This window comes from Aulonocara sp. 'chitande type north' Nkhata Bay, linkage group LG22, assembly GCF_057382095.1.
Source record: "Aulonocara sp. 'chitande type north' Nkhata Bay isolate Kocher_YH1m ecotype deep benthic linkage group LG22, A_spYH_male_GT1.1, whole genome shotgun sequence".
Taxonomy (NCBI): Eukaryota; Metazoa; Chordata; class Actinopteri; order Cichliformes; family Cichlidae; genus Aulonocara; species Aulonocara sp. 'chitande type north' Nkhata Bay.
In genome coordinates, this window is record NC_141364.1 from 13,505,070 (window position 1) to 13,517,503 (window position 12,434).

General features: G+C 41.6%; 1 protein-coding gene across 2 annotated transcripts in view; it reads right to left on the reverse strand.

The window, feature by feature from the left end:
• The window catches only part of LOC147303775 (TGF-beta receptor type-2-like), a 30,692-nt gene extending 18,481 nt beyond the window's left edge, over nucleotides 1-12,211 (reverse strand). The window contains exons 1-2 of one of the 2 annotated variants that reach the window (XM_086280141.1): nucleotides 12,173-12,211; nucleotides 65-206 (exon numbers count right to left, since the gene is read on the reverse strand). In XM_086280141.1, coding sequence (XP_086136267.1) covers nucleotides 65-195 — 131 coding nt within the window. In that variant the 5' untranslated portion in view covers nucleotides 196-206; nucleotides 12,173-12,211. Of the gene's footprint in view, nucleotides 1-64; nucleotides 207-2,458; nucleotides 2,714-12,172 lie in introns of those variants that run through there. The other variant, XM_086280140.1, reaches the window with a different exon arrangement.
• Between the last annotated feature and the right edge of the window lie 223 nt (nucleotides 12,212-12,434).

Below are 12,434 nucleotides of genomic sequence, written 5' to 3' on the forward strand. Positions count from 1 at the left end.
TGTTCATTTACATCCTGAATCATTGCATTAGAATCACAAGGCAGGAAGTTCAGTGGACACTTACCAAATACTGACACACACGTCTTCTTTTTGGGGGCAAATAGATGTAATGCCACACTCCACCTTACAGTTCCCTTTACCCGAGCAGTTAGTTGGCTGTATATCACAAAACTTGCACAGCTTAGGTAGCTTCATTATAGAGGCCTCTGGAAAAAAAAAGAGGAAGTGAAAGAGGTAAGATTAAGTTGTGAATTTCATTTCAACAGCCTTAAAAACCTGAAATTTAATCAAAGGACGGAGGTATTTTGGAATTTGTCAGTGTGCAGAAGCTGATATTCCACATAACCACAGGAATATCCAAACAATTTCATACTACAGGGGTGGACACATTTTCCTCCCCCTGTGGGAGCTTAACAAAGCAGAGCAGTGGCATCCACCTCCTTTGGACTTGTTCAGACCTGTATCAGTGAGACACACAGGATTGTGTGAGGAGTGCCTGTGGGTTTGATAATCATCTAAGGAGACAACTGCCAGACAGGCAAGAACAACAAACAGAGGAAACACGGATGAATTTTCTTGCTGAGGGTCTCTAATTTGTCAGCCCGATGAGTCGGCTCCCCATCAAGTAAGGTGTTGTGCCAACACCGCTGATGATTTGTTGATGGAAAAAGAAAGGGGAAAAAAAACGAGATTATGCATCAGTCTGTGAAGAACAGGAGCGAGAAAGAATTTTATTTCCACAAACAGTCCTAGGATGCAGTTCTGTAATTTATCCTTGCATTGAGGGACGTGATGACAAAAACCCCACCAAAATAAAATCAGAGACAGAAAGGTGAAGAATCTCTTCTCTAGTTTTTAAAAGGAGTTCTGGCTACTACACAAAATTATGAGCGAAAAGAGGATGTTGTGGCTTTAAGATGTGGAAACAGTTTGTAAAGGGGACATTTCAGATTTACTAGGATTAATAAGGAGAATGATTAAAAAGAAGAAACAATCACGATGTCTGGCAGGATTGAGATGCATGCATTGCATGTGTTACGCAGAGTGGAAACACGTGACTTTGCTGGTTCAGTTAAACCACCTAACCACAGTTCATCTGTATGCTGACTTCACGTGTACAGGAAGTTGAACCTGCTGTTTTCATCAGAGAATTCAACTCACGAACAAACCAAGAGGGAAAACACCGCTTCTGGTACACTGATGTACCTGAAGTTGGTCGATGTCTCAAAATGGCACCGCTGAGGGTTTATCACATGACCAAATAGTAAATAAGTTTTAGAAGGGGAAGTGTAAGTGAAAGCGTGCTTCTTGACATGGTCAGCAAAAAAAAAAAAAAAGTATGCTTTGGGCTTCACACAAGCTTACGAGAAAGGTGCTCTCTGTCAGTGTGTGTGTGCTCTTAACCTGGCACAAGGATCCTACTATGTCTGTTCCCCCAACACCCAGGCTGCAGGGTGGGGTCAGCAACAGACACGCTGTACAACATGCACCCTGGAAGTGCAGCAAAATTAGATCACTGCCACCGGATGGCTGCGCCTGACAATCAGCAGCAGATGAGGCACTTTCACAAGACCTTATCAGGAAATCGTTGGCTTTTTTTGTTTTGTTTTTGCTTTCAGGGCTTGTCTGCACTGAGAGAGGCCTTCACAAATAAAAAAACAAAACAAACATGAAAATATCACACCTGAACTCCAGACTAAACTACGCCACAGAGCAATTTTAAAAGTCTGCCCAGCGGGCTGGTGAGGTGTTTTGAAGTAAATCAGCACTGAAGGGATAGTCCATGCCTGAGTGCTGTAGGAAGGTGGCTGAGCCTGAGTAATTATATCATTAGAGCAACTCCTCTGAAAGAGCATGTCATTTTAACCCAGGAGGAGGCGGGCAAAGGAAGGGATGAATGGTAGTAATTGTCACCCAGGGCTACATATAATTGCAGAGAGGTGGGGGGAAGGATTAGGAGCAGCCAAAGCCACTTGGTGCCGCTGGGACTGAGTCTGAGACAGATGAAGGTAAAACACTGTCTTCCTTAAGGGGGGGGGCGTTAGACCTGTTAGCACTGTGGCTACACATCAAAGATGCAGATAACCAAAGGAGGCTGGTGACTTACAGCAGGTGATGTCTTCCCAAAGCTATCGCATTCGCACTGATGAAAGTTGCGACAGAGAGACTCACGGAGTCAAGTGAAGCTAATTTACATTTGAGACCACATTAGCAAGTAAAGTGTCCTGAATAAACAAGGCTTCGCACCTGGGTATTTTCTTTTTACGTAGTTTTAGCTAAAAGCTAAAGAAACACCTGTTTGGGGAAAAAAAGCAATTACAGTATCATATTTTTGCCCAATAAATAAATAAGGGTAATCAATTGTCACTTTGTATCACTCCGCTTCTTCTTCACAGAGTCCGCTGAAATAAGTTCCGAAGCTTTGACTACTTTTCTGAGAGTTTAAAGTTCAACTCACCCGCCTCCTCGAGCAGACTACTACCAAAGAGTATCATTCCACACCAAAAAGCGGAAAACCGAAGTAGCTCCATTTAGACTGTGCGCTGCCCTCTTTCTCATTAATTTGCCGAAGCCTTGACAGCGGGTTAATATCCAGTCTCCGCGGACTTTCTTCGGCCCGCCTGTTGCTCCCTTTTAAACGCCTTCACGGCTCCGGGAAGACGAAGGAAAAGAAGCAGATTGGGTAAACACAAGGCAGGACTTACCCTATATGACTCACAGTATGTGCGCATTTCATGAAACAGGAAATCTTCAGAAGGGGTTGGACAGGTTTTTTTCTCTTCTTCTCGTATTCTTTTTTTTTTTTTCTTCTAGGTCAGGCTCATGCGGCTCTGAAGCATGTCATTAAGAGGCTGAAAACCAGCAGAGCAAGACTAGAAATGACACGCTCAAAAAATAGCTTAACCGCCTATAGGCTTTTAAGTCAATGCAAACACCCTTTTACTTCAAAACAGTCACTCGTTGCAGATCTTATTTAGAGGTGTCAGCTTTGAAAGGTAGCTGCTGAGTTCTGTGTTTTGGATTTATTAGAGTGTTACTGCGTTTTACACAATAAAAACTCAGCACATTAAATTCACTTAAATGTCCCCATCCAAGTTTAAAGTTTAAATTGCGTTCCTCTGCTGCTGCATGATTTTGCTGGAGAGGTTCCAGGCCCACGGTTTGTCAAGGATGACATGAGAAGCTGTGAGAGTATCTTTATATCTCACAGTGTTGGTTTTTATTGAAGACACACAGAGGTTAAGTCCACTATAACACCGATAAATTACTGGTCTATTGCCAGGGTTTTGCAGACATGCGTTTGCTTTTGCTTTTCCTCTACATACTTGAGATGTGATGTCAGGTTTCAGTTCTTACCCTGTAACCCTTTGGCTTATAACTCTTTTTCTTTTTTTCCTTTTTTCCGAGCTGTACTTTCTATAACCACCAGCTCAGTGAACTTTATTAGCACCTCTTATATTACTTCTGGCAAGCCGGCTTCAGTGTAGGTGCAGTGTTGAGTTTAAAAAGAAAAAAACATCAGAAGATGCCTCAGAATAATGATCATCATGTTTTGAGATGGTCTTCAGTGATAGTTGACTGTACATTTTAGGCATACAAATTCTAATACAGGAGGTTTTAATGTACTCTCAAATAGTATGGTGCATTTATTTATTTTTTTCATATTTGCTCTTAGTCAGTGGGTGTGGGTGGGTTTACACAAGTCTGTGCACGTTTTTATTCAAGCCTGCATGGCATTCAGCCACCCGGCACTGCATGATGGGGTCCAAGCCACAAGGTGGAGACCCCACAGCGTTGTGAGGCAGCTCCCCACAGATCATACAAAACCTAAGTAGATCACAACATCCTGCTGAGTGACCACAGCACCCGAACAAAACGCCTTCAGAACTTTATAAATATACTCTGTACCAAACTGTGTGATTTTATCTGCCTTTGCGCTACAGGAAGCGCAGCACACTCAAGTGTGCCAAGAAAGGCTTATTTACACTTTTAGCCCCCCCTCCCTAAACCTTGCACAAGTTTCTCCATGCACGTCTACCTTTGAATGATTTTTTTCCTAGTTCATTGCGCAAACACAGATAAACAAGCACCAGGTAAACATACAGGTGCTCGCCGTTCTTGTAAACTTCTCTGGTCAAGTGAAAAGATCAACAGACCAGCCTGATAACAAATCTCTGGATTCATGCCTTGGGATAACACCGGTGGCAAACACGCACTGCATGCATTATAAAAGGCTTTTCAGGGATGTCAGTCTCTTTGCACATCTGTGTCTCTGTAGTTAAAATAATGATAAAAACAAGTGTGGTGTCTTTCCCACACAGGATTTTCTGCATAAAATGTATGCTCATTGCCCACCGGAGGTATTACACAAAAGGAGATGACACACGGGGATATTGATTCATTACTAAGTGCTAAGCTGAGGAGAAGGCAAGTACTCAAAGTGAGGAAGATGCTGAATTGCAGATCGGGTCAGTGAGCCACTTTAATAGGTACACCTATTTAACTACTTGTTTAAAAAATAAATGATTTTTTAACAATATTTTTTCAGCTGTTTGTTAATGGAAATCTCTAATCAGCCAATCACATGGCAGCAACTCAATGCATGTAGACCTGCGCCAAATGAAACACTAAGGTTCAAACCTGAGTATCTGAATGGGTATCAAAAGCGGTTTAAGTGACTGTGAAAGTGGCATGTTTTTTAGCACCAGATGACCTGGTGGGAGTATTTCAGAAGCTGCTGCTCTACTGGGATTTTCCCACATAACAATCTTCTTCTTTTTTGGACTGATACTCACTGAGCCGCAGTTCTCCCAGTGAAAATGCCTTGTTGTTGCCAGAGGTCAGATAAGAAGGCCAGACTTCATTAAGCTGATAAGAAGGCAACAATAACTAAACTAACTACTGGTTACAACCAAGGTTTGCAGAAGAACATTTCTGAACACATGACACATGGGACCTTGGAGTAGATGGGCTATAACAGCAGGAGACCACACTGATGCCATTTTTGTCAGCTACGAACAGGAAACAGAGGCTACAATTCACACAGGCGCATCAAAACTGGGCAACAGAAAAATGGAAAACATTTTCCTGCTCTGATGAGTCTCGATTTCTGTTGCAATTTTCAGGAGATAGGGTCACAATTTGTTGTAAACGTGAATCCGTCCTGCCTGGTATCAGTGATTCACACTGCTGGTGGTGGTGGTGCAGCGGTGTAGGGATATTTTTTGACACAATTTAGACCACTTAATACCGACTTAGTATCATTTAACCCCAAAGCCTGCCTAAGTATAGTTTCTGACCATGTCCATCCCTTTAAAACCACAGTATACCTATCTGCTGAAGGCTGTGTCACAAAGATCAAATCATCTCAAACTTTTTTCTTGAACATGACAATGATATACATGACAATTACCAAACAAACAAATATGCTACTAATATCTTATAGTCTTAAGTTTTAGGTTAATGTAAATATATTTTTAAAATCTGCTGGCGAAGCAAAATGGGCGAGAAAATTCACTCACAAGTGTTTTATTAACCAGGATTTTTGTTGCTGTAGGAGTCAGGATGAAGAAATGTTCTCACAAAGAGCAAACCTCCTTAATAGAATTTGTATTTTGTCCAGTTTTTACAGACATATCATCAAGAAATCTTGATCTCCAGGTCACCTTCAAGGTTGGTGATTCATAAAAATGCTTTCTAGCCTTTAGGGTGTATGGACTTGTATCTGAACAGATTCCCTACTGCCTCAGCAGAGGAGGTTTAGTCATACTTCTTTGGGGTGTTGTTGGCACAGCAGTTATAAAAGCAAGCAAGCTGCAAGCCACCGACCTCATGCTGTCTGTATATACAACCTACTTTCAGTCAGGACTTTGTTACAGGATAAAATGCTCAAGTTCTGCTTATGCCAAAGGAAAAACTGCAGTCCCATGAGAGCAGCAATGTGTATTTGCACAACAGAAAGAAATTTAATGCAACTTGCAAATTGCTGGTGAGAATAGTGGCAAAAAACTAAAACAATTGAGTCATTTTGAATCAGTATCTTCTTCACTTGAATTGCACATGATTAAGATGCCTGCCTACGCAACGGGAATCTGAAATGTTTCATTAGCTTGTAGATGTCAGCCTGTCAGGTGTCTGCGCCTCAGGATGTGCCTCTTCAATCCTTCAGATGCTACTTTTGCCCCAGAGATCTCAGATCCTCTCTTACAGTATTACAGTCAAACTGCACCAGTTACAGTACAGTGTTGCTTTTTTAGGGTTTCAGGTTTTTTTAAGGATTAAAATGACTGCATACTCCGAGCTAAAGAAGCACTGAGAGTGAGCAGCACTCCCCCATAACTAATGATCTAAATCTGAATGTTGGGTGGGGGTGGGGGTGTTTACTTGCAATTCTGTTAATACATCTTCCTAACTACCAGATAGGCTGTAGTCTGGCACACATGGGGTACACACCAGACTGGTCGCCGGTTCATCGCAGAGCTAACAAAGATAGACACACAAGACATACAGTTCACAGCCACAAACGCACCTACAGCCAATGGACCGTGGAAAATGATGCAACCTGAGAAAAAAAGAAGGGCTCCAGACCAGCAGATTCAAACCAAGAGACTTCCCTGCACTGCTGTACCTCCCCTTCATGAACCTCCACCTGGTATTACACCACCTGGGGAACCTGCAGTCAGCTGAGACCGTAGACGTCACTTGGATGAGTGATGAAATGTTTTTTCTGCCACTGAAAACACTATGTCCAGTTGAACAGAATCAACATTTTGGGCTCCACCTGGTAATTTTTGCTTAATCTTGCTGACAAGGAAGGTTTCAGTAAGTATTTAATAGTGAATCTTAGGGCAGGAAACAGTTTGGCGACCTCAACACAATCACCACGGGAATTATTCCCTGACCAGTCGGCGAGTGGCGGTTGGCAGGCAGGTAAAATTGGTTGCATAGCGGTATGCTGCTAGCAGGTTTCCACAGTTGCCTTGCAGTTTGGATGGAAGATGTTGCTGACATGTTCGCGAACACTCGCCAACTATTCGCTGAGCGGTAGTGAAAGTTTAAAAAGTGCCATGCGAAATGTTTTTAAAGTAAAAGTTGCACCTTTTAAAAGGTGTTGGTTATAACTTTAATATACACACAAACTACACAGATGTGCAACAAACATACCCCATATGGTGAAGATAGGTAGGTAAGGTAAAGCACAAAATAACGTTTTACTTCATAAGTTCATGCACTTTGCCACAAATGTTACTCAGTGCTCAGGAACTGTGAGGCAGACATGTCCTGCACGAGGGTCACAGAGTCACACCTAACAGCTTTAGTGACACAGTTACATGGCCACAAACAGTAACACATGTTCCCACACAATGGCTTGGCACAGTTTTCTTGGTACCACTGGCGAACCTAAGGAAGTCGAAATGGCCTATTCTGACAACAACAGGCTCTCTCTGTCTTCTCCAATCGCTGTGAACAGGCTTTGTCCTTCAGCATTAGTCAGACGCTGTGAAGGAAGGGAAAGTTTATCTTGAAGGCTCCAAAGGTTACAACCTTTGGTATCACATCACTTTTAGGCCTATTGTTCCCAGGCATAAAATTGATATGTGTCTCAAACTGTGCCAAGACTTGTTTTAGAAAGAGAAGCAAACATGTGAACAAACGCTGCAGCATGTGACTCCCCTTTTCTGTGTCACAGGGAACATCCTGTTGCTCTGTTTAGATTGTGTTCAATGGTGAAGCAAAAGACGTGAGATGAAACAACAACAACAACTTTTATCTGTACCCAGCATGCGTGTACCTGTGTAAATCCAGGCTAACCGCACTGAGTATTGCATACACTTACGTAACACAGCATTGTGGTAGTGCTATTAATTGAATCACAATGCAAATGTGAAAACAGACCCTTATTCTAAAGTAACAAGACAAGAAAGCAGAGAAAAGAGAGGATGAAACAGCAGAAAGGGGAGAAAAAACTAGGAAAGACAAAAACCCACCAACATGTCAGCTGATATTGTTTGGAAACCATTTCTTCCCTTAGAGCATAATGGCACACATCAAGCGTTTCAGCGGCCCTCGCCACAAATGGCTTGCATTGAAGTATGTAACTGCTTAAAGGAGGATTGCACAGCCTAGGCTTAAACCAGCTTCAAGTCTGTCCTGTCATTGGCCTGTAACTACATCTGTGGTGCAACAGAGCAGAGAGAAGATGATGAAGATGATGGTCATGCCATTCTTCAAACCAAGATTACAGGGAGCGGACCATTTAAGCAAAGAGGGGAAAGATTCATTTGCCCTGCTCTCAATAAAATGTTTCAATATGGGTCCCTAATGTGGCTGGAGATACAGTTACACACATGCATACTCAAGGTGGTTCATGAGAGGTATTGCGTGCTGTTTATCGGAGAATTTCATGCATACTAAAAAGGAAACGTTTGCTTTGTATCCGATCTCTGCAGTGATGAAAGATTTATTTTGTTTGGGTTTAACCTTTTAGATGCTACCTTTAAGATTAGGCTCACGTGTTTCTGTATGAGTGACACTAGAATGCATAATTAGATGTCATTAGTTTTGCATTGGGATTAAAACATGCACTTTAAAGCTGCAAAAATGATTACTGTGAAGGAGGCATCCCATCGAAATGCAGTGATCGTATCACTTTCCTGTTCTTTACTTTATATCATTTTAGTGGTTTATTGGATTTTTATTATCTCGCTTTACTTTCTTGCCCTCATTGGTGTCATTTTTTATGAACCAGCTTTTTTATTTGTATAATAGAAAAAAGCAAAACCTTCACCAAACATAAAGAATGATTAGAACCCATCCTTTATTATTGCTAACACTCAGAGTTTACAGAGGTCAGCTGGCTCATTTTGACTTATGGCAGTAGGAAGAGCACGTAATAAAATTAATGACAACTGAAAAAGCTATTTGGACCTAATGGTTTACTTCGAGGCAACGTTAATATGAGTAAATCAAACTCAAACTACTGTGAAAAGAGGTTGCACCTATTCTCGGGTTGTCTGGGAGTAGCCTACATGTGGACCTAGATTCACTTCATACAGTCATTGTGTGAAAGCAGTTTTATTAATATGTTCTTAAATTACTTAAAAGATAAACCTCTTCCTCCTCTACTGGATTTCTAAGCTTCAGAACTTGAAATGTCAGTGGTCCAATGCACCGTGAATAAAAAGAACTTTATGGTAATTTATTGATCAACCTAAGGCAAAATTGAATTGCTTTCATTTCAATTCAATTTTGTCTTTATAGCACCAAATTACAGCAACAGTTGGCTAAAGGTGCTTTACATTGTAAGGTAAAGACCCTACAATAACACAAAGAAAGCAGAGAAAACAGCCAAATCATATGGGCAAGCAGTTTGGCAACAGTCGGGAGGTAAAAATCCCTTCTAACAGGAAGATGCCTGTGGTGGACCCAGACTTGGGGAGTGGCAGCTATCTGCCACTACCGGTTGGGATTAGGGTAGGAAGACAAATATTTGAGAGGTATAATATTTGGAATAAATGCTACATTTACCTTTTAACTGCAGCGGAAACACATAATATTTCAGCTAATTTCCATAATGTGGCACTGTAAACCTTAAACATCCCACATCCACCCACAATGTTAATACAAAGGTTCTTAGTATAGTAGATGTGCACAGAATAGAATTAGACTGTTGTGAAATTGAAGTGGTGTTCAAAAAATCTTAATCTTAATCCTCCTAATCTTTCTCTATTCCTGGAGGATTTAAGGTCCGAGTACTTATCTGGTTACACGGGATGTACACATGGATCGAGAAAACTGCATTCACAAAGACGTGGAATCGTCCGCCTTTCAAAATGCATCCAATGAGCGCGCCCAGTGATTGTGGTTTCCTGAGTAAAGCCACTTCTAATAAACATTCAACATCAGAGTGTTTGAAGGGCAAGTCCTCCATGGTCTCAGTGGCTGTGTGCATTTTTACAAACATCTGCAGAATTCCTTGATCAGACCAAAGATTCCTCTGTGTGCTTCCCATGGGAAAGGCTTAGCCGAAAGACCCAGATGAAACAACGCTGCAGCCAAATGAGGTTTCCGCAGTAACAAATGGCAACAGACAGTATATTAATGTCACACACAGAGGCCTCCACTACCCAGAGGGATCCCTTTGGAGTCACGCGGACTCATAAAATACTACTACAAAAAGATCACTTTGGCATTAAAGGCAAAGTTAGAATAATAATTGGTTTGCTGACATTTATCCTTTTATTAAAAGTCAAATAATGTATTTATCAAATAACTCTTTAATCTGCTAGTTATGTGGGGGCCTTTAAATGTATTTGGAAGCCACTGTGTTCTTCTAATCTTGTGATAATTGCCAGTTTTTATAGGTTTCACTACAAATTTTAATCCTGTGATCTCATATCACAAATGTTGTTTGAGCACCATTTCGCTCATTGTAATGATAAAGAGGAATTTTAAAGTATATTCAGGTTTTAAAGAAAAATGGAAATTCATAATCCATAAAAATCGTATTCTTGCAGCTTTCTTTGATCTCAGGCAAACAGCTACATAGAATGCCACCTGAAAACATCCATCATACAATACAGTGTAACCGCTACAATGCTTCCTCTGAGTATGGGGTGGATGTGGTTCCTGGTGGGTACATGCTGGGTGTGCCAACACAGGAAACAGCACTCATCCTGTGCCACCTTCTGCTCTTGTTGCAGGCAGGAAATACCAACATGACCCGACACTGATAAGCACGAGGAGCTGAACCGTGGCCACGTGGTAAACATTGTAAGACAATAGAGAAACTGTATATTATGTATTTATGTGTACGTAAGAGTGAGAAAGCAAGAGATGTTATCTGTGTCTATACCAGCATATTATTTCAGACTAATTCCATCTTAAAATGTTACTGTTTCTGCCTCAAACTGCACTTTAGTGCTGCTAATGTTGTTTATTAAAGCGAGCGGTGAACACGATGTGTTACAGACTTCAGTTGTGTTCCAGCGTTATTGCAGTAGATAAACACTTGTAATACTCTCACCCCAGAGAGTGTGAATGTGCTCTAAATGTGTTTAACATCCACTACGCAGTCAGCCAACACGTTCGTCCTCCTGGCCCGCTGAGAAATATGTCAAATATTTTAAGATGCACTTGAAAAGCGACGCTGTGACGTCAACAGACCAAATGGATTTCATTTAACGCCTCATTCCATAAGCTTTCCCTCGCCGGTTTGTAAATTTACCATGACTGCGAACATACGTTTATTCTCAGCCACTCCGTGGAAATTGGAGTCGATTCTCAGGCTCTCGTGGACGACTTTGATGATAGAGAACCTGCTCGCAATTTCTACTTTTCTAAGCAAACTTTGCATGACACAGAGCGAGATTGAATCTCTGTGTGTTCCCTCGTAGCCCGCGCATCAACACAGCACGCACATGACAAGAAAATTACAACCCTCCCCTAAAAGAGCCATTGTAGGCTTTATTCAGTGCAGCCACTGTGCTGCAGTCGCGTATAGTGCAGCTAATGATGCTCAGAAGAAGCTGCTGGTGAAGTATCACAAAATACTCTCCGGTGGATACAAAGTGTGTTGATTTTCACATGTCAAGGTTGAATACGGTTCAATGAACTTCTTTCAGATTAAATTGACTTTTTCCATTTGGACAAGATTTCACATTCACTCATTTTCCCCATCACATCTAATGAAGTTCATTTTGGCTTTTGGACCGAGGCACTTCTTTTTCTTTCTTTTTCATTGCCAGATCCCAGTGAGCTTATCCAAACAGAGTGACTGCCAGGTATCTCGCTGTGAGGAATTTCCTTACAGAGCACCCCCCCCCCCCGCCACTGACTCTCCCGACACCGGCACGATTTAGACATTTCAGGAAATCAGACTTCAGCTTCCAGTTCTGCTGTGGTGCAACAGCGAGACACCGGGGTTTTGATTTATTAATCATTCTGGGTGGAATTTCATCAGAAAGTCTAGTTTTAAATATGGTGTTCTCAGACAAATGACGCTCTCACAGCGAGTTACTGGCCATGCGATGAAGATGAAGGCATTTAGATGAAAAATACATTCAGCACTGGCTCCTTGGTGTCACGTTTATATTAACTAACAAAGATGATGCTTATTTTTTTAGAGGAAATACAGCCGGCAGAGTTAATTTCAGAAGCAGAAACGACTTACCCGAGTCTTATCTTCCACTGCTAAATGTTCCCGTCTCTCCTGTTTAGTTCTACATCACCGAGGGGAAGAAAGAGTGTGTTTGCCACATTGTTAAAAAAAAGGGTCTTACAGCATAATCAGCTGCTGCATGCACAATACCAACACTGTCAGGGATGTGTTGGCCTCTGCTGACATGGATAACACAGCCAGTCTTTTCTTTGTTAAGGCTGCTCTTTCAAGCTGTTCTCTGTCTCTGGCTGTAAAGATCAAAACTCTGAATACT